The sequence below is a fragment of the Gymnogyps californianus genome, chromosome 3, assembly GCF_018139145.2.
Source record: "Gymnogyps californianus isolate 813 chromosome 3, ASM1813914v2, whole genome shotgun sequence".
Lineage (NCBI taxonomy): Eukaryota > Metazoa > Chordata > Aves > Accipitriformes > Cathartidae > Gymnogyps > Gymnogyps californianus.
This window is the reverse complement of record NC_059473.1, coordinates 35,897,738-35,924,237: the sequence shown is the minus strand read 5'-3', so window position 1 is coordinate 35,924,237 and position 26,500 is coordinate 35,897,738. Positions and strand designations below refer to the sequence as shown.

Sequence of the window (26,500 nt, the reverse complement as noted above, 5' to 3'; positions counted from 1 at the left end):
AAATCCTGGAAACATTTATTTTGACAGAACCACTTATGTTTGTGAAAGAGCAGTCTAGTTAGTGTCAAGTCACATTAGATAAACCTCTCTCACCTCTAAAACACTTGCAGTGCTTTGTGGAGGATCGGTGGGGAGGAAGAGAATGTTTTATCTGAGGCTGAGTCAGCGTTGCCAAACCCAGAAAAATATTTCCCAGGTTTTAGTTCTGAATGATCCCAACTCCATGTTGGCACAACACCCAGGCATGCCTCACAACTCCGTGTTGCCATCCATTTTTATGAGACAAGAAACATGGTATTAGAGCTGGAAAGTGATAGCGTGTTCATGCTCTAAATGACTGGAGGACCTGGAGACTGGACTTTGCTTTGGCTGCTTTCTTCTGCACAGTTTAGACTTGAGCTGAGAGACTGTATTCCAGCTGATCTATGTTGAAGATCTTGTGCAACCAACAGTAAATTCCCTGTAAAAGTTCTGAGTATTCTATGTGACTGCTTTCTAATTCAGAAAATGTTATATTCAACATACAGAAGTGCTGTATTAGACCTTGCTTTAGCAGATAAGAGAATTGATCACAAGCTATAAATCAATGCCAGCTTTGATACCACTCTATTCTCTTCACTACGTATAGTAGTAGTATATAGGCTTCATGTTTTAAATGGATAAAAATAACAAAACTGAAAGCACTTATGAGCCAACTAAGGGACAGACAGTATAGACAGTATTTTTAACAGAAAAATGTGAATGAAAATTGGAAATCATTTCAGGTAAGAGTGCCACACTTGAGAAAGAAGACCACCAACGCTGAAAAATAACAACTTGCTGTAGAGAGGAGTGAAACTGCTTGAGAAATAGCCAGATCAGTATCAAAACAAATGGAAGAAAGGAGGAGTTAATACAATGAATACTAACAAGTTAGAATAGCGAAGAACTGGACACAGCAAAAGAACATAAAGGGAGATCTTTGGCTAGCAGAATTAAGTATGATTAGACTTTTTTAACTGTGTTGACTACTTGTTGTTAAGCTGTTACAGGATGCAATAGTAGCATTTTTATTTGTCAAAGATGGAAATCTTCAGTATACTTTCTTGTCCTGTATTTTGTACTGGACAAAACTAGCCATACTTGTATCATAAATGATGACTTTTTACATTTCAACAGTAGCTTCAAAATATTTTAAGCAGCAGCTAAATTGAGACATTTTTAAATGACTGAAAGTTAGTTCTATCAGAGTTCTGTAACAGCAAGAAAAAACATAAAATTTTTGAGAGAATTTACCTGGAGAGATTAGGGACATAGTAAAAGATCCAGATAATAGGCCACTAGTGCAGAGTGATCTTGATCACATGGTGTACTAGGTATGAGCAAACAGTATGAGTTTCAATATAGCCAGTTCTATATCGAAGGAGTCGTCTCAGTCGTGCTTGTAGGATAGTGGACTTCTTTCCGGGGCACAGTCACTGAGAAGGAGTTAGGGGTCAGAGACATTCAGCTGAATATGAGCTTCCAGTGCAACCCTGTGGCCAGTAGGACTAATGCACTCCCCAGAAGACTGAAAAATCAGAATATCCAACAGGAGTAAGCAAGGTTTGTTTACCTCTGTTTTGCACTGATACAACTGCTTTTGGCACATTGTTGTACACTGACATTGTGGTGCCCACAATTCAAAATGGATGCTGATCAGCTGAGGAGAGTCAGAGATGAACCCAAAAAAGCTGATGGCCTGGGGGAAAAAGGATTGAATGCTTTTAAACTGTTTATTTTGTTGAAGGAAAAAAATGAGACATGCCTTGATCATAGCCTTATTATGTTCAAAGCAAACCATAATTGAAAGTAGAGAGCTATTGAATTAAACTGGCAAATTTATCACAGAACGCAGCATGTGCAAGTTGAATCTGGACTAGACTAGAAATTAGGAACATGCGTTTCGGTAAGGAGCAAAGTTGAAAAGAGTCCAAAACATCAGAAAGTGTGCAGTTTGCTCTTGCAGACGAATTATACTCTATTTCCCTAACATTGTAATTTTGTCTTCCTGTCTTTTAATACATCACTCTACCTTGCGTAAGCAGCTGGTTTGGTTTCCAGTATTTTTCTGGCATAGTCTTGAGAACAGTGTTGGTCCTGAGAAGGTACTGTACTGTCCTTGTCATTACTGATCTCCCACCTTTACCTGACTTTCAGAGGGCTTCAGGAAGTATGTCATTGGTCTGCATTTACTATGAATTCAGAGAAAACTTTATACATGTAGGTGTTGTGTGAAGCGCAGCGCACTGACTTTTCCCTGTGCACCTCATACTGATACTACCCTTCCCCGAGCTGCCTCTGTTCTTTCCGCATATGTGCCATGACTTCAGGACACCGGTCTAGAAGGTTTACATACAGGACAGAATCAGTCTGTATCTAAAGAAAATTCTATAATGGATGTCATGGATCTCGAAATGATGGTATTGAAATCATAATTTCTCTAGTCTATCGAAGTTACTGTCTACTTTGATGCATTTTGTGTGGCTGTAACAACGTCTAGAATCTAAGCAACAATAGAAACAGTTAAGAATAAGAAATTCTAGCATCTGTGATGATGGATGAATGAGCCACATGTGTAAGTTTTGTTTGTAAATTTGTGTTTGATCTCAGCATGGTACTGAAAACTTCTTAATAGGTTTTTGTAAAGCAAAATACAAAAGTGCAGTTACAATGTGAATGGTACTTCATGTGAAAGTGGTACCTCCTTAATGAATGAATGAATGCAGTCCTTAAGTTCTGATGGCAGGTTTTGTTGTTAAGATAAGACATCAATCAGAAAGAAATGCTTGTTTTTCAGATTCACAAGTTTGAAAGGTAGTGTTTGAAAAATGGTTTCTAACTTTAAAAAAAAAAAAAAAAAAAAGCAGTGATGACAGACTCTTATATAGCAACGTTTTGGGACCATTCCCATTCCCCATCAGCAAAAAAGCATTTGGCTTTAAATTATATAAAATCAGCCTACTGGGAAAGATGCAACTCCAGACCTGCTGGTAATACATAGAGCCAGATGCACAAGTTGACCAGCATGCAGCAATCAAAAAGCAGTGAGATGGAGCCATCTGAGAATTCCCCTAATGCAGAAGAAATGTTGGCTAGTATGGAGCTTATACTGATATCTCACAAATCACTCATCTGCTCATCCTTACTGCAGAGTGTGATAGAGTATGATGCAGCAGAACATAGTGATGCCTATACAGAGTTTAAGAATGATCCCAGAAGATTTGGTTTCTCTGGAAAATGAGCTCCGTTTACATAGCTGTTTACATAGCTGGTGGAAATAAAAGCTGTTTTTAAGACTAATTGAACTTAGGCTTAATATTAAGGGTACGATGATGTTGCAAAGCTCTTAATGTCTCTGTGTTTTCAGATATCAATGAATGTGAGAGATCTGACCTCTGTTCACCTCACGGGGAGTGTCTAAACACGGATGGTTCCTACCAGTGCATATGTGAGCAGGGCTTTTCTGTGTCTGCAGATGGCCGAACATGTGAAGGTGAGACAAGTTACAATAATGCATTCCCATTGATTTGCTGTTATTAGTTGGGTGACAAAAGTAGGTGGTTTGGGTCTAATACCCCCAAACCACTGTTAACTCCACAGTCTGCCACCTAAGGGCCCTTTGTTCTTTTTCTTGTAAATGCATGGTGTGCTACATTGCTGTTTGAATCATAAGAAGTATAACAGGAAATGTACAAAATGGGCAGCGTAATGGAGTTAACGTTTGTTACAAGCTGTGTTTTACTTTTCTTGATTTTTAATAATTTTGCTATCTTAACATTGGATTATATTTTTTTGAGCAAAAGAAATCAGTGAAAAAGAAGGAATACTAACCTAACTATGGCAAATGATGGCAAAGGAGGGAATGATATTCTTATGTTAAGATATAAGAAACCAGCGGACATCTGTAATAATATGAATATCTATTTGTAGATGGGAAATTATTTCTATCTCATAGCAAGGGTGGAAGGAATAAATATATATAAAATGCATGTAAAGTGAGTTTGGGACTCAGGCTTCTGGTACGTTTCAGTGGGTGAGACCTTCCTGTCATAAATATTTAGGATTATTTAATTTAAAGCTGCTTAGTGCATTAGCAGCAAGCCTGAGCTGCCTGAATGTTCTCATTGCTGTGTGCAAGACAACAGAACCTTGCTTGTCGAGGCCGCTTTTTTTTTTTTTTTAAAAAGATGCAGATGAAGCATCTGTACAACAGAAGTAACTCCAGTGAGAAACTGTGGTAAAATGCTATCTATGATAGAACCTCAGGCATTTTGAAATGGCAGAAATTGAGTAAATAGCAGTAATTAGATCTTTACAGTGCTAAAGTCAGCTTATTCTTTGTAAGTGTATGCAGGTATGCTTACACAGGTATTTTTCATGTAAGGTTGTAAAAGCTGCTCCAGTAATAACACTGGTGAGAAACATCAACCAGGAGCCTACAATTTAGGTGTAACTAGAGTTTTTATTTGGTTATAGCATGAGAATATATCCTGTTGCTAATGGAATGCACACACTTGCTAGTGATGCTGCTCTCCTGCACTGAATTTAAAATAGGAGACGTGCTCAGTGATACCAAGAAGATATGTGGCTTTGTGTAGTCAGCCATGCTGACAGAAAACAAAAACTCCCCTAACCGGATGAAGAATGGCTGTTCTTATGGATGAGAGGGCTGTTCAAGACAAGAAGCCTTGTGGGAAAAGTTCCGAAGGGGAAAAAATTATATGGTAGTAGTTTGGCAGGATGCATGCAGAGGAGAAGCACTGAGCAGATGATAGCTTGGTGTTAAAACCTGTGGGTAGGGGATCTCAAGCATCCAAGAGGCAAGCAAGCTGTTCTCTGTCCCACATTATAGGCCAGTAAATCCATATGTGATTGGTTTTCATGGGCCAGCTCTTCTCATAGTTCACTTAGGGATAGTGAAAAGGTTCTTTCTTCGGTGGAGGAGGTGTATTGAAACTGCTGTCTGACGGTTGCATTTACTCCCCCTACTTTTACCAGAGGAAAAACAGCATTACAGCATTATTATTTGAGCTGGCATATAACCTGCCATATAGTTAGTAATATAATATCTAATGAAGTTAAATACACTACTGGCAAGAATACTGTTATGCTGATGTAAGGGAATAAGTGCTGTGTATTTAGATATAGCATGACATCAAACACACTATTTGTGTTTTAATTATTATTGATAACTAAAAAAAATCCTGCAGTATTTTTGGTGCTTTTTGCTCTCTAAACATTTACTTTATTTTGTCATCATGGCCTAAGTTGAAAGAAACAGTCTCTTACTGCCAAGACAAAAGCCTGGTCAAGTAGGCTAGAGAGAGCGAATCTGAATAACTCCAGTGATTAATGGACAAGGCACTCTTTTGTGATTTCAAGTAATGGGGATAATTCCAAAGCATGTTCATGGACTTTTTTGGCAGCATGTATACATTTCACCCAGTGTTTAGGAAGGATATGGTTAAATATCTTCAATTTCTCGGCAAGAAAAGTAGTAGCAGGTGTTTTGCCTCACTGTTGAGCATAGCTGAAAAAAAAAAAAGTGGTCAGAGAAGAATGCAGCCTGGTCTTAGTAGAAACCAAACACTTTATTCCAAACCAAAGTTAGAAGAACACTTATTAACCTTGTGAAATCAAACTCTCAGAAATTATAAAAGGCAGAACTGAATAGAAACACAACTTAAAAAAAAAAAAGTTGGTGGCATCTAATTTGGGGGGATATACCAGAAACAATGAGCCCCTCTGTCTGGATCTCTGACAGTTAATAAAGTAGCACAGTTCGCAGGGAAGGGTTACCATCACATATGATGAAGTAGTACAAAGTTAATCTCCATTAGAACAAAAAAGCCAAACTTCTACTAAACAGAAAAAGATGAAATCACAAGATCTTATTTCCAGGATTGTGAGTAGTATTGGAACTTTTTAATGAAGAATAAAACAAGTACAAAACCAGTTGAGCATGCTTCACAAGTAATTGGTGTGTATGGAATACAGATCAGACTTTTATATTCAGCACTTGGAAAAGTATTTTAATAACTTGGCGAAGCAAGGGTACTTCTAGTCTTCTGAAGCAGCAGCACTCCTTTTCTACCATGATTAGTTTCTCCATTCTGTCATTTTAATAAAAACAATTCTGGAGTTGAAAAAACTCATTTGAAGGGAGCACTGAGGGCCTCAGTGTTAATATTTGTAGTGGTGTCAGCTTCATGCGAAAAGGCAAGATGAAACAAAAAGATCAGAAACAAAAGGAACGTGTGACATTCCAGGTACTGAGAAAGGATGTGGCTTCCAGCCGCAGGAGCTACTGTTCTTTACACGAGGTGCCTCTGTGAATTTTCTTCTAGTTAAGTGAGCGAGAATAACTGTTTATACCATCAGAGAAAGAACCTGAGGAAATTTTGCTGGATTCAGACGCCTCTCAGTACCTGGGGAGCAGATTTTCCATATCTCCAGACTGTATTTGTACGAGTTTGACTCGGTTTTTTGAAAAGTCAGAAACAACAACAACGTAAAACATTTAAGAACCCCATGTGGTTCAGTTCTGGTATGGAGTTTTTATGGCCATTGGCCAAAGTAAACTGAACAGCTGTGGAGACTGTGTCTTCTTCCAAGGTGTAGACAAACTTTTGTTGTAGCAGTGACATTCCACTGCCGCCTGGCCCCAGGCTCGTCAATTTGGCTGCGCCAGGCGCTCTGAACAGGAGGCTCTCGGAGCGCTCCCTAGCTCCCTGTCGAGCTCTCTGGGGTTCTTGTAAAGGCAGTGTTTTACCCAGTTGGCTGCTAGTCAGCTGTGCTGGCAAAAACTCAAGTTAGAGGTTCTCTGATGCTTAAGTCAATACCCCGCCCCAAGCGCCTCTTCTGTCTCCATGTCCAATCCCGTATGTCTCTCAGTGGCTCCCTCACTTTTCCCTCTCTCTGCTACAAGCCCTGAGCTTCACTGCCTGCCTCAACAGGCACTCCAGAAAAACTTACACATCCCACCAGAGCTCTCCAACCTCTGCTTCTTCCTTTCCCCTCACTGCCTTGTATCCTGTTCTCCTTTCCTTGTCCACTGAATAAGTCACCCATCTGAGCCTTCTGGATGTTTGCACGGAGCATCCACAGATCATTCTGTGATCAAAGAATAATTTACAGATCTGTACACAAAGATGCTGCATTGTCCATCGTTGAAGATGACTGCATACTTAAGAAGTCTGAAAATCAGGGAAACAAAGAGCAGAACTGTGAAGTGCATAACTGTTACCTCTGCCACCAAAGACATTTTAAGAGAACAGACATTTGCTGTAATGGCACATCACAACCATAATTCTGCCCATATATAGGCAAGACAAGGCAGCTTTAGGAAAAGGGTATGGAAAATCTAGGACTCCTTTTGGGGCAGAGTATCATCTGTTACATGGAGTAAATTTTATGCAGTAGACAACTTCACAGCTTCACCAAATCTCTGGTTAAATACCGAAGTAAGAAAGCTCAGGCTTCTGCCAAACATAGATTCAAGTGTGCATCTCCAGAGTGTGCCCCTGTGAGCTACCTTCTTGTTTCACAATGAGTAATCACAGACTTCAGCGCCTTCTCACGTTTGCTGATAGAGATGTTTTAGGGCATCAACTGCTTCTTATCTGGGTGCTGGCTAGAGACGTAAGAATACAAAGAGAGAAACAAGAATCTCTTTCTTACCCACATCATCACAATGGTGGAATGACCATCCAGCATTATTGCCTCTAGATGGACAAAGTCTTTATTCAAATATTCATTTTTCTCATTTTCTCATGACAGTGGTTTTTATGTATGGGTGTTATGGGCAGCCTTGGAAGTCTCAGAATCAGAGCTCTGTTCCCCTAAGCACTGTACAGAACTGTCCTAGGAAACAGTTCCTATTCCAGACACTTTGCCATGTAAGTAGATTTCAGTGAGATTTAAATATCACGCCTGAGGTTAAGTATGCCTTCATCTTGTTCAGGTTGGCAGAAAACAGGGACACGGTGTTGAGCTGAATAGGAGTGTGCTTGAGCGCGCACATGTTTTGCCTTTCTTTAGATCCTGATGATGTGAGATCAAAGGAGTTCTGATTAAAGCAGGCAGCACTGAGTCATGGATTCATTACAGGTTGTAATTACAGAGAACTGCTTTAGTCACTGTACAGACATAGGATATATTAGTTTCATATTTAGTTTTTCCCCTTGCTTTGTCTCCGTATAGCAAGAGAATCGCCCATTACAAGCCTCATGCTTTACAGGGTGATTAAAGAAACAAATGCCCTTTCCGGCTGTAAAACAGGAGTCCTTTGAGTGAGCTGTCTAGACAAGGAAAAATATTTGGTGCTTAGACCTTTGCTGTAATTTCCCATACACTGAAAGATCCAGTCATGTTCAGACTGTGTACTTTTTAAAAACAAAACCGTCTTCTGTGGCTATATTATATACTAAATTAGGACACTTGCTACAATCACAAGTTTTGTTTCTGCAGCTTTGTAGTCAATGACCTTAGTTTACCTTTGGAGAACCAGCTGCGTGGTCCATTCCCCTATCTGTTTCCTTTAACGTTTAGCTATTAAGTAAGAGAAATACTGTAATTCAGGTAATTCTAAAATCCCCAGTTGTAGTTTCTTCTGTCGAGGCTTTTAACAGAGTAACTGTCCTGTGGCTCAGGAACTTTTGTTATTAAACTATAGTTGGCCACTGAAAATACACACACCATGTTATTGTCTGTTGTCTTAAATTCCTGGCTGTCAATCCACCACTGTTTACTCATTTTGAATTCCTTTTCTTAACTTTTCTAAAGAGGGTTTTCTGAACAAGAGATAGAGTATTCAGATTTTTTGACCAGATATGTGAAACTTGGATGATCACATGAGACTAAATGTTAAAGTAGGATTTGTTATGTAGGTGTAGTGCACAGCAGCAAGAGGGAGGGACCAGAAAAACACAACTGTAAAGAATTTGTGTCTTCTTCCTCCCAGTAACTCCACATGCATCTTTTTATAATTCTGTCATTATGGTGACTGGAAAACGAAAGGGTATCAAAGGTAATACTTGACCTTTCACCTTTGACAGTGTCTTTAATGCAGATATGTTGCTTACTCTTGTTGTTGAATTAATTCTACTAGGGAGGGTTTGTGGTAGATTTCAGTAAGTTCAGTGTGCAGAAACTGACCAAATTTTCATATTTGGTTCCTTGAGAGTAAGCATACTAGCTATTGTATTCTTTGCCAAATACAAATAACCATTTCTAAGATAAATTCCTTCAATATTTTTCCTTTGTTTAATAAATCAAGATATAAAGACTATCAAAACCTTTATTGACAAAACCAACAAACCAAATGAATTATTCTGCCAGTTCCATCTGCAAATACTTTTTTTATAATTATCAATTATACTCATACATGTCTCCTAGATTTTGGTATATGTAGTACATACAGTTTTTGCACGAATTTTGTATTTTAGCTGAAGGTTGTTAACCAGTGGATCAGCTCAGTAGGAGAAGAGATGTATTTTCCACCACTTAAACATCCTAAAGTGAAATTAGATGCCTCTCTGAAAAAGATGTTAAAATTCCACAGTTTACTCCATTGGTACAGAATTTGCAGAGACAGTTTTTTAACCTATTTAAGAGGTGGTGGATAGTCTCTTCTGGCCTTAAACATCTATATGCGATTCTAAACCTGTTCAAACCCCAACCACAGCATATCGGAAAAGCTGGTTTTCAGGGCCCCAAAAAAGCCTCTCCCCGAGGCAGACAGAAGCCTGCGTGGATGCATTTGAGCACTTGTGGAGCAAGAGGGCAGCACAACAGGTAACCTGTGTGGATGGTAGTGACATGCTGCTCAAATCTGGATAGCTTGGGGAGCTGTGACCACGTGGTTCAAAGATCAAGAATTCCCTTTCAGCTGAGCGTAAGACACAATTTAAAAGTCAAAATACCCTTGCTCGGTGAGCACTGTCAGGAGAAGAACGAGGTGCATCTTTGCTGTTGTTTGATGCAGCTGTGAAGAGCTGGAGTAGACAGGACTACGTTTGAGCCCCACTCTCTCCTTTCAGAAAGACACCAAGCAGCAGTGCTGCTCACCTGTTCGAAGTAGCACTCTCCCTGTGGCAATGCAGGATTCAGTCCCACCAGCTCTTTAGTTCAGTGAGTGCCTAAGGCCTTCGCTGGAGGTAGAATGATGGTAGGCTCTATGACATGAAGGTCTACTCTAATGTGCAGAATTAACGATAGTAGCTAGTACCCGGATAAATCAAAAGCGAATCACTTTATTCAGCATTTAAAATGTAATTACCCCTGAGGTGCAGTGCAGAAGGTAATTCCAAGTGGACAGCAACCTTACTTAACAGTCATAATGCTTTCTAGGAAAGAAATATAGCAATAATTTCTCTGCTTCAAACTGCAGAGGAATTCGGAAGGCAGAAGGTACTAATCCTAGTATCCTGGCAGGTTCCCAGTTTCAGTTAATGTTCGTCCTCCTGAAAAACACACCATGACATCTTTAATGACCACAGATGGTCAGAGCCTTGGGTTTAGGTCTTACTTTGAGTGAAGATAAAAATAATACATTCCTAGCACTTGTAATACACTTATAAAAACAAACCACGTTCTGCCACAAGCAGCGCTGCTTCATTATAGTCTGATGGGCAGCTGAGTCAAAGAACAGACTCATGCAAGTGACACTTACTTGTAAGGCCAGCAAACCACAAACGGGAATTACAAATGAAAGGGCCAGTACAGAAAGCATGCAGGCATTGTAATTACTTTGTCTACCTGAGTAAGATTATTCATAACTGTAAACTTACAGGATTAAAGCCAGAAGGCTCAGTCCACAGATATTTACCACTTACACATACACCATGAAATTCTCTTCTGTGCTGTGCAGCCCTTCTGCGCAATGGATGCAACCATACCCTTGAACTCTTCTTGCAGGCACAGTGGGTTCAGTTTCACACATGTTGTTGACTGTATAATGCTATGCTGGCAGAATCTGTAAGTCAGTCAGAGAGATGGTCATATTTAAACTATGTCTTACTCTGTGGTATGTAGCATCATGCCATGATTGGCAGGTCTGGTGAAATAGATGGGAGACAGTTGACCAAAACCATTGTCTGACATAGGATATTTCCTGCGAAGTTAACACTGAAACAATTTCTTAAAATGTATGTGTGCTTACATTAAATTTTTGCGTCTTGTCCTTGGTGTTTTCCTTCCCAATGTATAGAGGGACATTGCTGCATCTGTTTGCAAAAATGGCCCGTCTGTTCTTTTTCTGCAGTCTTCATGAATGTCTGCCTTTGACTGTCACATGGCCTGTCTGATGTTAAAATTCTTCCTTGCAGATGTTGATGAATGTGCAAACGGCACAATATGTGGCAGTCACGGGTTCTGTGAAAATATGGATGGCTCCTACCGCTGCCTCTGTTACCAAGGGTATCAGGACCCACAGGATGGGCAAGGGTGTACGGGTGAGTTCTTTGGTGCAAGCAGTCATTCCTGCAAGGTTCTAGTGAGCAAAAAGCGGCATATGAGCAAAATGCATTTCTTCACAAGACATTTTTGTTTTCTGTCATTTTTTGTTAAAGTTGTACCACTTACTAATAAAATAAGGTTGAGCTGTGCTTTACTCACTGAACTTTGTGCCAGATGGAAACTTAACTGTGTATCTGTTTAATGAGAACCTGTTATTAGGATTGAATGGAAACCAACAGCAAATAAGCTGAGCCACTCATTTTATCTTAAAGATAAAAAAACCCAAGAAAACCCACTGTTTCTGCACATCAGGACCATTCACAAATATAAATCATAATAGATTGAATTTAATACTTTAGCCTATTTAAATGCAACATCTGTTTAGTCTCCTAGCTGAATAACCAGAACTCTGTACTACCCCCTATGGGAAATAACATCTGGCATGTGGTACAGCCAGTCTGCATTAGATGGCACACCTCCCTAGGCACATCGTATTTGAACAGATTTTAACATTGGCTTCGAGCTCCAGGAAAGACACCTATCACCATGAAAAGATGTGAGATTTTTGTAGATGTGTAAATACTGCACGTTTCTCTTGTGAGTAATAGGTTTCCAGATCTGTTGTTAATAGTGATGGTTGGACCTGAGAACCATCTGAGGCAGCACAAGTTTCTAATATAAAATTAATACCAGATCCAGGAAGGTATTCATTAAGCAATTTCTTCAAGCCGGACTCAGGATGAAACAGATTTACCAGGAACAGAGACCTAAACGGAATACTGAACAGAGGGGAGGAGTTAGAAGTTTTACAGAAGTGTTTGTATGTATTTTCTAATATATTAAATAGTTTTATTACAAAATTCTTTATGCCGTTTGGCACTTAGTTTGCAACATACTAATGTATGTTTTTGCATACAGTGACTTTTCACAGATGAAAACAAATGAAGCAAAGAAAGGAAAAAAAAAAAGGAAAGCAAAAGCTGGTGTGAAACTGAATTTAATTTTGAGTTGCCAGTGAAGTGATTCTGCACCATAAAATAATGTCTTAGTTTGTTTTCTTGTAAACGCTATATAATATAAAATACTCTTATAAATTTTGATGCCAGTTATCTACCAAAACAATTTTAGGAAAAGGTAAGTCTCTTTAGTGCCTGGCCAGGCAACGTTCCCCAAAGAAGACTTATTCCTTATGACAGGAATCCAGCAAAAAGATAAAGAAAAATCTAAGTACATTTTAAAAGTGCTGAGCAAACCATAAGTTAAAATGCATATTTATATAAAAATACACAAAAATCAACATTCAGTCATACAACTAGATTTTCATTCTTGCTGGGTAAGAGGTAAAAAGGAAAAAACATTGCCTCACAAGTTATACTTTAGACCACGCTCAATTATAGAAGTTTCTGAACTGTGATGCACAAATTATAATTTTCAGATTCTGTCATTAGTAGAAAAAGTAGATTTTCAAACGTAAACTTTAGCAACTGAAAAGTGAGTAAAGTTAAGTGATCCTGACAGTATTTGGTAACCCTTATTTAAACAGCAGACAACTCTCCCGTCAATCAAAAAAGCATTTCAGGATAGACTAGTTAGCAGGTATATGGAATCCAAGTTAAAAATATGTGGGGTTTTGGGGGGAGAGGAAATTTGCAGTGTTTGGCAGGGGCTCCCTGAGTGACTTGGGCATAGCCCTTGTGGGTTCCAGAGCAGCCTGTGATGCCGTGCATACGAGAGGCACGTGGTGGCAGTGGGGCTGGGGAATTCACTGTTCAGTGGATGTTCACGAGGAAAATGGCATTTTGAAGAGAAAAGGGAATTCTCTTTTCATAGTGCAGTCTGAATCGCACCGAAACCTACTCATTTTGCTCCTTGAGTTCAGTGGAAGTTTGATAATAAAGAAAGTTAAGAAAACAAATGAAGTGAGTCTGAATCTTAAATCCCAAGAAAAGGGTACAAAGAAAAGCAAGTATTTAAAAATGAGAAAGAAACCCCCAAACAACTGAAAGCCAGTGTTCTGTTTTAGAAGCAGCACCTAATCAGCACCAATAGTCTATAAACTGTACTGTGGCTTTCAGGGGCCTTTATTTCAAAGGACTGACTACTTGTTTATGAATCCACTTAGGTATTAGTGAGTTTTTAGTCCTTCCCCAGAGATCACATCTGTAATCTGGCAGACCATATTGGCACAGATACAGCAGATAAAAGAACAAACTGTCAGTAATGGGTCTGAATTGATTTATGTTTGGGATTTTTTCCCCAGATGTGAACGAATGTGAAATGCTGAGTGGAGTATGTGGCGAAGCCCTCTGTGAAAATGTCGATGGTTCTTTCCTGTGCCTGTGCTCTGATGAAAACCAGGAGTATGATCCGATGACCGGACAGTGTCGCTTCCGTGCCTCACCAGGTAAAATGCCAGTGGATTTTTGCATGCTTGGCATGATTTCCACTGCATATGTAACCAATGGAAAGGTAAAGTTGTTTTAAATGCTGGTGTTGCTTTAACTACAACAGAAAAATTTAAAACTTTGTCTTCTGGAAATTGGGTGCATGAGAAGAGGCATTTCTAGGATGGAATATGTTATCATTGAATCATTAGCAGTGAAAATATAGCAGAAACACCTTGTAAATTTTATGTCTCAACAGATTTGGCAGTAATAATGAACAGTGACAGCAGTTAAGAGTAAACAATCTCGTTTGCTGTACTCTAACAATGAAATGTCATACGGAATCAAGTCTACAGCCTGAGTGATTTTATTTTTTGTTCAAATTTTTACAAACATCCACTACTACGCTTGGATAATGTCTAAGGGAGCATATGATTAAAAACAAAATTTGTATATAGCAATATCCTCTTAGCATTATCTAGTACTAACATAAGTCCTCAGAAAAGATAGTTGGGAAAGCAAAAAACCAAAACACTGAATTGTTGTCAGTCTCTTTTGAGTGCCTTTTTGAGTGCCCTTGCCTCTTTTACTCCATCTTTTGTCCTGGTTTTCCTAGTAGTCCACTGTACTGGATTTGTGAGCTTTTGTTATCAGGTGTTTTGCGTGTTGCAAATACTACTGGAAATATGCTCATTAAAAATGAGTTTAGAACTCTTAAAGTTGCCTCCACATTTCTACACTGATCCAGTTTGGAGAAAGGAACAAGCCCACAATAAGGAGCAACAGAGTACAAGAAATTAAGGGATTTACTTGCACAGCTTTTTTCCCCCTCCAGAATGCAAATCTTGGTATTTTTCTTATTTTGTTCTTAACGCTGCAGGCTGATCTAGCTTCCGGAAAGCTTTAGAATAACTGGCTCTCATGCCAGGATGCAGACTCTACAGCTTACAAGGCTGTGGCTATATTCCTCTATCACTCATGGTCTTTCAGACTTGTAAACAAGGTTGAAATATCTGTGACCTAACTGCAGCAAGTATTTAGATCACTGAATGTAGCACTCAGCAGCACTCAAGAAGTTGCCTGTGAAATATCATTAACAGCTGATTGACAGACTGAAACCTTTGCAAAATCTTGTGAGAAAGATTCAGGCTTACAGGAGCTTGTTTTATGAAGGAGGAATGAAAAAAAGTAAGATGGCTGAGGCAGCAGAGCAATGCCCAGTGGTACTGCCTCCATTCCTGTTTGCAAGGAAGAATACTGCAGTACGTTTCCACCGTGAAGCAGATTAGCTTAAAATACCCGCTGATGATAACTGAAGTAGCAGCATTTAAAATTCTTCCATGAATTTATGGAAGAAGAGTGTTTAAATTATATTATCAAGATTTGGAGGAGATGTGAATGCCATCTTCGTTTTGGTACTGTGAGGAGGTAGTACTGGGGAAAATTCAGCTACTTGTTGAATAAAACCAAAGCTAAAGAAACTAGCAGACGACCTGCGCCCATGTAAAAAGAAATCCAAGGATCGTTCAAGGACATACCCAAACGTTACTGTGGGGAGGGAGGGGATGAAAAACCCAGTGTGACTGATTGTACTGTCAACAGATGAATACTCTGCTGTCAGTACTAACTCCATTTTGTTGTCACTGGTGAACATAGCTTTACTGTGATCAGTTTGGAAAGAAGCCGTTCTTCCTGCCCCTCCAGCCTTCATCGGGCCCTAACAAAACATATGCTTCACCTTTGTCTCTTCTCTGACAAGGTCATCAAGGAGGAAGATCTCGCGTAGGAGACCAGAAGACATGCAAATTAGGACCCAGTGAGATGTACTTTACACCATATGCTCTTGAACTAGAATAAGGAAAAGTGGCAGTACTAGGAACAGAGATCTTACAATTTATTCTCTTTTCTTCCAAAGTAAAAGGAGGAAAGTACTGTTGTTAGCTCTTCTTAAAAAGGATTCTTGCTTTCCTGTACATCCTGCAGCCTTGCTGGTTTTTTTTTTTCTATCAGTTGGCTTCTGTTTCTCAAGACCTCAGAGACTGACCAGTCAAGTGGTGACACTGCCCCATGTGCCTCTGGATTTGACATTTCAGGAGCTGACAATAGACACTTCATTCTTCTACATGTACTCACTTTGCTTGTTCCTGTTTTGTTCTGGCAACCAATGGGTGGCCCTTGTGCAGCTGTCAACTGAAGAGGGAACAAAACCAGCCTTTTCCTCCCCATTTGTAAGTGGCATAAGCCCCATATGCTCACTGCAGGATGAGCAAATCACAGCTATGTTGGCTTGCCCAACGATGAGTACCTCAGCCTCCCCTGACACCAGCTGCAGCATGATCATATAGGAATAGCATGCTATCTCCCTGCAAAGAGCGATGGAATAGCCATGCATCCTCTGGCTTTCACAAGCCACGTACTCAAGTCAGGCACGGTGCTTTGAGAGCTCCTACAGTGCATGTGGACGTCATCTGTCAGCATTAGCTTGCATCATGCCTATTTTCAGAAAGGAAGAATTTAATCTGCATTATCCTGTTGCAGATATCTGTAGTTTAGTGTGGTTTACTCAGCTTTTCCTTATTTCTCATTTTGTATTTTTGTGCATAAAGAAACGTTCGTCCACCTCGTATCAAGTGCAAATAGGTGAAGATTGTTCAAATGTTACTTTAATTTGGGAACTGTTTTGCACGTGGTTAAAGGCTGTTAGCTTTGTGGAATGCTGCGTGTTCACACTTTTCTTTTCTTGCCGTTAGGGTTCTCGAGACTTCCTTCTATTTAGATTTCACTTGGTGGAAATTTGTCTATTGTTAGCTGTGTCCCGAAACAATCCTCTCGGTGTATGTATCAGGAATTCTGGCCCATATTGTCATGTTCCAGTAACAAACCAAAAAAAAGTAATTGTGCAAGGTTTGATTGTCTTATTCCCCTCCTCTCTGCCCTGCCATTCACAAAATGTAGCAAATGCTTCAGAAGGAAGAAAAGATAAAGAAGGAAAGAACTCTCTTGTATTAGATGAAACTGCTGTTATACATCTTTGTACCTGAGAGAGAAAAAAAATGCCTGGTTTGGGTTAAAGTCTTCTCATTTATTCTTTTAACAAGATATATAAAGCCATTTATGATGAATTTCTAGCAAGTACCAAGCTGAATGCAGTTTGAGTAATAATTTGTATTAACATGGTTTTAATTGTTTCTACATAAGAAAAAATGCATGTTCTAGTATGCATCTAAATTACTAATATATACTAATATATCTCATTGCATTGAATCCAGAAGCTATAAAGGATAGTATATATTTAAGGATTATAATAGGTATGATTTGAAATGAGAATTGCAAACAAAAGTGTGTGTGTAAACACCAGCATATCAGCAGGAATCTGGCTAACATATACAAAGGTCAGTAAGATCACAAGTTTGGGTTACAGCTCAGCCAATAAAAAGAATTCCAGTGAGAGAACTCCAGTAAGGTACCAGGGCCCACTGAGGTACCTACAGCTAATTTAGACGTTGCTTTCTCCTGGTTACGTGAAATGTGACTAGTTATTTATGGCAAGATATTTAACAGTATTTACTAGGATTTATAAGTAAAAATCACAGTTTTGGTGTCCAAACATGAGTCCCTCCTAGACTGATTCGTATTAAAATAAAATCAGTCTCCCCTGCATCTAACCAACCACCAGCACAAAAAATTTGAGGCTGCCGAGTAACATTTTATAAATCTGATCCAAAAGCTTCCTCAAGGCTAGAAATTTGGTGCCTGAGTACAAATTCTAAATTTCCTAAACTTTAAGGGCTTTCTAAATGTCAAGACTTTAAAGGAAACTCTTCATATTTGGTGGGGGTTTTTTATGGCAATATGCGCATGGTTTTCTAAGGTAAATAATGATCTGAATTTCAGTCACCTATGAATATAGTCTTAGATAGCATTTTTAAATGTGCATCACTTGCACTAATCCCTGAATTGAGCATGTGCACGTATATGCATATACACTGCACACACACACGTTAGGTGTTGTAGCTTGCCACATGTGGAGCCAGTTCAGAAATCTAAACAAGTACACCCTGACGATGGGCACACACCAATCTATTTTTACTGTCTTTTTGAAAATCAGGTTCTGAAAGCGTGTGTTACTCAGGCTGTTTGCTCAGAGTCACCGGAGTCTTTGCTGAGGTTTTAGAAGTCATGAACTTGTAATGATGATTTTTCACTTTAGCAACCACCTTACTGATTCCACCTGTGAAGAAGAGGCGTCGGTACACAGTTGCAGTATTTAAGATGCTGTCAGTTCTATATGTTTTGGGTTTTTCAGATCACAGTTGTTAACAGGCCACTATTGAGGCAAATATTTAAGTGTATGCTGAAGTCTAATATCCTGATTATCCACTGAATCCTATATTACTAATGCACATTTTTGCATCAAACACATGCTGAAGCATATTGTTGGATCAAGGTTATGCTAAGGTATAGAAAGCTATTTCTAATAAATACTTCAGAGTTCAATCGAGCAGCAACTATACAGAATCTCTCTTATAGGCTGTTAATAGAACAGTCATATCAACAACCCGATAAAATTATGTTCCTTTACCAGCGTGCCTTAGGTAGAGAGATATTTTACATTTTCTAACAACGAAAAACCTGAAACAACAATGATACAAAAAAATAAGTAGCCATTTCCTATCACATTTTGTCAACATACCTAGTGAAACCACTTTCAAAAACAACCTGTTTACTAAATAGTTAATAATGTATGAGAGAGAAATTATACGCTTGTAGACACAGACTGGTCTTGGTTTAAAAAAAAAAATAATGAAAGATTTGTGTCTCATTTGCTTTCCAAACATTCATGACGCCTGCTTGACTAACCCTCAGTCACAGCTGTGTAAACAACAGACTTTTAAGCTGCTGAACAGATAATGGGAGGAGAAACCAACACATCATATGTAAAATGGGAATAAACAATGACATGATGAGACTGTCTCCCCTTCCTCCTGGGACAGCTTCTGGTGTTCTTTCTCTGGTAAACAGCATGAAAACTGCCATGCTTTTTCTCCTGTTAAGGATTTGGCTTTGATTCAGTTAGACAGATGGCAAATGGCCAAGGAAAATGTATAATTTGGTGGCTAAAGTACTGCTCTCTCACCTTGGAATAACAAATTCAGTTCAGTTGCGTTTCTGTGACATGATAGTCTTAACGTAGTTCCTATTGGATAGCAGCTGATACCGCAAAACCACTGCACTTTATGAAATTCAGCACATTATGGAAAATTGTCATTATTTGATGAGGGGAGACCACAGGCTGAACTAACAAAGATGAAATAAGCACTCAGCTGGGTGTTTCCTTTAATGTACAACTTAGTTATATTGGCGAAACAGCAAAGGAAAGTTTGCCTTGTAGGTGGCAACATTGTACTAAATTTGAATAGAGGTGTCTGCCAGCCCCTCAGCCTCCCGAAACAGAAACAGTCACTTTTCTGAGGAAAACAGAAATAAATCCAATTGTCTGTTTGGAATTAGAAGCCAAAAGAACTATTACACACGTTCATACTATTGAAGTGCGATAATAGGCAATCCATACTGGCATTTTTAAACCTGCTTTTCTCAAAACGGATCTAGTATTTGCACGCTTAGTAAAGTTGCCTTGCCCTATCTGCTTGGGGGAATGTGGGTGGGCAGGGATAACAGGCTTGAGGTAACAAGAGCTGGAGTTCATTTAATTCCTTCAGCATTTGTTGGATAATCACTATCTTCAAGCTCCCACCTCACAGCCATTATTTTTTAAGTGGATGGGATTAGAAGAAAATTCGTCCTATAAATGGCATAAAGAGGCTGAGCTTGACCTCCAAGAGACAGAGGTGGACAGATGGGGTGGTCAAGTGAACTTGGCTCTCCCAGGTATACCAGTACTTGTAAGTGGGCCAGCCTTAAGCTCTTTCTTGAAAAGAACTGCAAGGCAGTTTATACGCCACAACTCTTTGGGTCTTACTAATCTTCTAGCATTTTTAAATGCACTGTCACTGAGGTATAAAACAAGGTTTTGATTCCCACCTGGATATGTGCGTTACTTGAGAAATGTCTCATGCTTGGCATATTGTGCGAGAGCCTGAGTAGAAATGAATGAAATCTCAAGGGAAAATCAGCCAATGTGCACTAATTTTTAGTCGTTTTTTGTGAATTAAACATTTGTTAAGTGCTAAGCTTAAAGAATTTCCCAAGATAAAAAGGAAATAAACTAGTTGCCTCAAGATTTATCTATCTAAGTTCCTGAACAAAGTTTGGGTTTGATTAATAAATGTGAGCATTTGTAATTTTAGAACTCGGTTACTTTATGGATGGCCTATGAAAAGTTTTTCATATGATCAAGTGTGAATAATAATTTTATGTGATAGTTCCCACTTCTGATCTCACAATGAGAATTTTTGTGGAAGTGCAACGTTAGATAGACAGAGTTCTGCAAACATAGAAGCTTTAACTAGGTATTTCTTTTCAAACTCGCTTCTTGGTGTATTTAAGAGTGCCTTGCTTTAGAAAGGTCTTTGACTATTAATAGGGTTTTTTATTGGATCTATGGGAGAGACTATTTGCCTCCAGTCCTTATAAATATTGTGAGAGGACCCACTCAACTGCTAAAGGCAGAAAATCTGACTTCTTGGCTGGATGCCTACTTTAAAGTAAAGCCTATTTTAAAGTAAAACCCAGAGTCAGTTAACTTGACATCTGCATTATATTCCTCTGCTTACCGTGGAGTCAGTCAGTTACTTTTGCAAAAATCATAAAGGGCCTTGTATTCCAGTGTGGAACATGCTTTTTTCCCAGTGAAATTAAAAGGGGCTGGAAATGTTCATTCTTTTGAAAATCATGCCTTTTCAGTTTGTGCCTTAGCTCCTTTATCTGTAAAATGAGGTAATGTTTGCTCACCTCTGTGAAGAGGTTCCGGATTCATGCGTGAAAAGCACTATGTCAGTAGTTGGACATGGTAGTTAGATAGCAGAGCATGAGAGCAGGTAGTTCATGCATTGCTTAAAAATGAAAGAAGTGCAAATGTGAAGAATCCCTTTGTGGCCAAGTTGGAGAACAGGTCTGAAAAAGTCAAAGGAAGGTTATCAACTTCCATCATTCTTCCTAAGAACAAAACAGTTAAACCAAAATTTGTACGTAACCATTTTCTTCCCTGCTTGATGCTGCTGCTCTTCACTGTGGTGAAATTGAGGTACTGTGGCTCTTCTGATTCTCCTGTAAAACTGATTCATTTCACATGTCATCTTATGTGGTTTATGTTTTCTTTTTGCCTTTAGAATTACCCATAGAGGCTGATCAACATGAAGATGGAAAGAAGGAGTGCTACTACAATCTGAACGATGCTAATTTCTGTGACAATGTGCTTACATCCAATGTAACCAAACAAGAATGCTGCTGTACCTTGGGTGCTGGCTGGGGGATAACTGTGAAATCTTCCCATGCCCTGTCTTTGGAACTGGTAAGAGAAGGCCTTCTGTCACTTTGCAAACTTTTGAAGCATTGTGTTTATGTTAACAGTAGCATGCTTTGCCTTCAGAGAAGGCTTGCCCATTAAATCCCATATTCTGTAGTATTTAGTCATGACTTATCCATGGGAGACCTCCACGGAGGAAAAGTTTATAGGAATAATTCATACCTGGTGTAAATCCATTGGCTTCACTGCAGTTACCGTAGGGATAAAAACAGCCTGTTACTGAACAGCATTATCTCCAACAAATTTTAAACAAAGATGGATTCTGACAGAAGCTTTTTCCAGATGCTATGGTAACATGTTAGATTTTTCCCACAAGCTGGAAAACAAAGGTAAGCATTACAGTGTGTTTGAATCTGCAGCTATTCTTTGTAATGTCATTTCTACAGCACTACGAATTACTGATATGTATTATGATGTTAGTTTTACATTTGCTACTTACTGAACAATTCCGTTAATCATGTTGTCTGCAGACTGTTGATTAACCTCTAAATATTAAATTAGAAAAACATAGCCGTATGATATTTGTCACAAATATTGAAAACAGTACTTGAAACATAAACAGTGATGGCTGAAATTCAGAATCCAGCTGGAAAAAATCACGTAAGGGAGAACATGTGTAAACTTTTTGAGATTAAACACTAAAGATTACTTTTCACACAAATGTATCATCATGTTTAATTCCTGTTTTAACTATACTTTAGAATCAGTGAAACTGAAATGAAATGCGTTACAAAAAGAGCCTCACTGCTTGGATAGGTTTATTTGATTCTGTATAGTCTCCAAGACACTTTAAATAATTTCCCTCTGTAATCCACACCATGTTCTCCTGTTGCAGTCGATTAGTGTTTTTCCTGTATAAAGACTGAAGAATGTGGACAGGGGCTTGTATCTCAGTTGGGCTATGTCTAGATTGCAGCTTGCAGTATAGCTCAGAGAGGCCCATGCTAGCTTTAATTAAGATAATTTGGCTACTGGTATTGTTATAACTGCAGCGCACCAGGAAACCCAGTAAGGACTACAGTCTCCTGCCAAGGAGCAAGAGAAATTAGTTTGCATGGAGCTCTGTGATGCTGTGGGTACCCTAGCTAGGTCTTTCAAAGCTAGCTCTGCAAACTGAGAGCAGGGGAAAGTCAGGCTGTAGCATTAGCATCCCCCATTTAGCTGAAGGTGTGCATGATTGCCAGATAGATGTGAATAAGACAAAACGTTGCCTCAGGTTTCTCAAAATACCCTGAAACACATATGTAACACATACGTATGCGAGTAACTTTTTCTTAATGACATAATATTTTGTTTTCTCTCTCTCCTAGCTGAATTTACTGATTTGTGTCCTGAAGGAAAAGGTTTCATTCCCTCTGGAGAATCATCTTACGGGCTTCTTGCTCAGAATTACAAAGGTCAGTACTGACTTGTATTAAGTTTAATTATTTCAGAAGTTCTGGTAGTTGATTGACTAGAAATGTGAGCCAGCAATGTAAACATACTAATTCAAATTTTATTAGGTGACAAAACCAGCTTGTGATATGAAACATTACTGAAAATCATCGTTTGACAGATTGTTAAGAATGTCAATTATACAGTCTCTGTAATATTCTGGTTTAATTTATACTAAGTGCTATATACTGTGAGAGTAGGTGCTGAGACCACAAACCTCAAATACTCATTTACATATGAAATACAAAGCCACCTTAAATTTGTAAATAAATGTATGGGGTGTTGGGAGAGAGAAGAAAAGTTCTGTTAAACATTAGACCTACAAGTGAGAATGAATATAAAAACTGAAGAGAAGTTCACCAATGATATTTTCATTACAGAAGTTCAGGAAATAATTATTGAACAAAAGATTGTAGAGAAATATGAGTGACAGAAGGAGTTGGTGGGTGTGGGCAGGAGGGAGTTGGCATCACTAAGAAGGAAGAGTGAGATCAGCGAAATTCCTTTTCAAGTTTGAGAAGTAGCCATCAATATTAATAATTTGTGATATTAATTTTCCTTGGCATAAACACACTGTATTTGTGTTAGCTAAAATGAAGTCAACGTATTATCTTTGGGTTACATAGCAGCTACAGGATGTTTAGAAAAGCACACATTTTATTTATGTGTTCCTATTGGAATTGCTGTTTTACAAATCAAGAACTAAATGTAGAAAGTACTATGTGTTGATATCACATAAAAATGCAGTAAAATTTACTAATTTTTAAAAACCTTAATAGAGGCATAGTATCACATGGTTGATAGATAACCATTTGTCAGAGTTGCTTCTAGCTAAATCGCTAATCTGTCAGACCTAATTCTGAGAGATGAGAAACATTGGTGGGACTTGAAAGATTTTGGGTTTTTTTCCTAATGATTGTTATGTGTACATTTTCGAACTGTCCTTCCTCACTAAGTCGGATACTACTAGGTCAGTTTTCCTGTCGAGTTAGTGAGTAGACCATGGCTGAGTTCAGTTCTCTGTCCTACTAGTGTTTTTTTGTGTTATCCTCAGCAGGTGTTTCTTTGCACCTGTAAAGTGCATGGGACATGGAAAAGATACTAAAGGTTATAAGGCACTAATACCCAGATTCGTTCAAACTAATGTGGGCATTTAAAAGAGGTAACTCACGTAACACCTCCTCGCTCTCTGGAAGTGTTGCTTTCTCCACCAACTTGGAGTAAAGAACAAAGTGCCATGGGATGAATCCAGACCCGAGACTGATGGTAGCAGGGACCAGCATTGCACAGACTAACAATTTACATCTAGAAGTCAGAACACTGCCACAGAGCTCATCTTAAAGGACCTAATACTCTCTGAGAGTATTTTTGTTCAGGGATTGTTTAAGTGTGTTGTTTATCTTTGCAGAGCTAAGATTTCTGCATACCTTTGCAATGTAGATTTGGGACATGCTGTGTGTACAGTATGTCCAAATGTGTCTCAGAGAAAATCTGCATTGTTTTCGTTGTGCTACCTCAAGGTTGATAATATCTCTAGCTGCCATAAATATTGAAGTGTGGGAATATTTCATCTGGAAATATCTTCCACAAATCCTTGCCATAATAAGACTTTTTGTGTTTTCAGTAAGTTTATTTTGTAATAACCTTAGGAACGGCACAAAGGACAAACTAAACGAATAAGTACTTTTAGTAATGTGGTCTTTCTCTGTTACACTAACTCATATGTTCCTGTTGCTTTTGTCCACAAGCTTCTGCTTGTAGGAGCAACTCCTATTTTCTTAATTGGAATTATCTGTCAGAAGTGAATATACTCAGCTAGCCTTCCTTGACTCTACTCCCAGGCTTTCCCATTTTTCCCCAGACACAAATCTGTGTTCCACAGGAAAGAGACAGATGTGTACATGACATTTCTTATTAATCTTTGCATTGTTCTTGCTGCTAAACAGTCAAACTTAAAATATTTAATGTTTGAAGCCATTTAGTGGCTGGAAGAGTAGCTGTAAAAATAAATAGCTTTATAGCACTTTCAGTTCTTCTGGAAAAAGTAAGCATTTGAATAATACACCTTCAAAACTGCTGTACAGCTGGAAATGACAGCTTTGGGCTAAAATCTGTGTTGCCCCAGAGTAAATGGGGAGTAAATCTATAGAAGACAGTGGATTAAGACAATTGGTATTGAAAGGAGAATCACCTACTTTACATTGTGCTTTTTATTGCCATTTTTAATACCAGTCTAGCTTTAACAGACTATTCTAGGTAGGTCTAGCAAGTGAAAAGTAGGCTGGAAAAAAGGAAGTGAATGGAATTCCAACAGTAACAAATACATAAATACAAGACTGGGAAAAAATGTGTACAACTGTGAAAAGCTATATATGAGCTGGCATATATTTTCCATGAAACCTCCCTGAAAACATTTAGCCTCATTTGACAGTGTGGTAGATTCTCTTTGTCAGCTGTCACTAGATCTATAGTAGTTGCAGCCTGATATTTAGCAACAGACACAATTGTTCCTACATGGTGGGAAGTCTCCACAGAAGTTGTGCATATAGCTTTGAAAGACAGTCACAAGCAGTGTGGATATGAAGATTCCCTACCATGCACAGCAGAGTCACCAAACTGTATGGAGAGAGGAGAGCAATCACAAAGTCCATCCGTAAGCATAACTGCTTAGTTTTGTAATTAGATGGTGTGGTTAAATTAGATCCATGGTGGGAATCCCTTGGGTAAAGCAAATTATACTGGAAAATACAGGCCATGTTCTTCATCTGTTTTGCTTGGAGCTAAGAGCAATGGGATACCAAGGAAAGGGGAGCTGCAGATTCTTCCAGTCTCTGTGTGCCACAGGACTTCTTCTGACAAGGGAAAGTCATGGTGCACCAGTTTCCCCTTTCCCATTCTGGCTACGAGCACACCGTAGCCTCTTCCACACCAGTGGGTTTTTTTGCTGTGGATAACTGTGCTCCTGGGGCCTCTGTTTAAAGTGAAGTTTGCTTGAATGGAGAAGTGTATAGGCTTTATTCCATCTTGCTCCTCTGCGTGGCCTCATAATAATTATGGTAACACAGCCTTTAATGTTTTCTCCCCAGATGCTGACGAATGCCAACTCTTTGGACAAGAAATCTGTAAAAATGGCTTCTGTTTGAATACACAGCCAGGTTATGAGTGCTACTGCAAACAAGGCACATACTATGACCCTGTTAAGCTCCAGTGCTTTGGTAAGTTTATTTAAAGTGGTCTTGTCACTATAATGGTATGCAGATGGACAAAACAAGCAGACTCGTACGGCAGGATTCCCATCAGAACTGCGGTATTCCCAGCAAGAGGAGGAACACTGGGCCTCCAAACTCCTGTAGCAGCTTTTTAAGACGCATTGGGTCATTTCCCTTCCCTTCTGCTTGGCTGGGCAGCAATTCTGGCTGACATGGCGATGGCACGTAGAGCAGGGTTTGCTTTATTTGCTTCCTTTTTCAGAAAATTGCTCCCAGGAGCTTGCATCTCCAAACCAGCCCCTTGTGCTCCTTTGAGTGCATAGTCTAGAGCTGGTACCAGCCTTTTTGCAGGCAGCACAAAGTGATCGGAGGTGGCTCCCTCCTTACATGCGCACGGCTGCTTCGCTCTGCCAAGGTACAATTTAGCCTTCTGTTCTTTGTATATGGGGTGAGCAGTGAAAGCCTGTGTGTTGAAGCTCACCTTTCATTTGGTAAGTGTGCTCATTTTA

At 39.1% G+C, this 26,500-nt stretch overlaps 1 protein-coding gene across 1 annotated transcript in view; it reads left to right on the top strand.

The window, feature by feature from the left end:
• Positions 1–25,991, top strand: part of LTBP1 (latent transforming growth factor beta binding protein 1) — a 185,897-nt gene extending 159,906 nt beyond the window's left edge. Inside the window, exons 23-28 of the mRNA XM_050895158.1 lie at positions 3,389–3,514; positions 11,349–11,474; positions 13,739–13,882; positions 21,152–21,333; positions 22,659–22,745; positions 25,869–25,991. Of these exons, the coding sequence (XP_050751115.1) occupies positions 3,389–3,514; positions 11,349–11,474; positions 13,739–13,882; positions 21,152–21,333; positions 22,659–22,745; positions 25,869–25,925 (722 nt within the window). The 3' untranslated portion in view covers positions 25,926–25,991. The remainder of the gene's footprint in view (positions 1–3,388; positions 3,515–11,348; positions 11,475–13,738; positions 13,883–21,151; positions 21,334–22,658; positions 22,746–25,868) is intronic.
• The last annotated feature ends 509 nt before the right edge of the window (positions 25,992–26,500 follow it).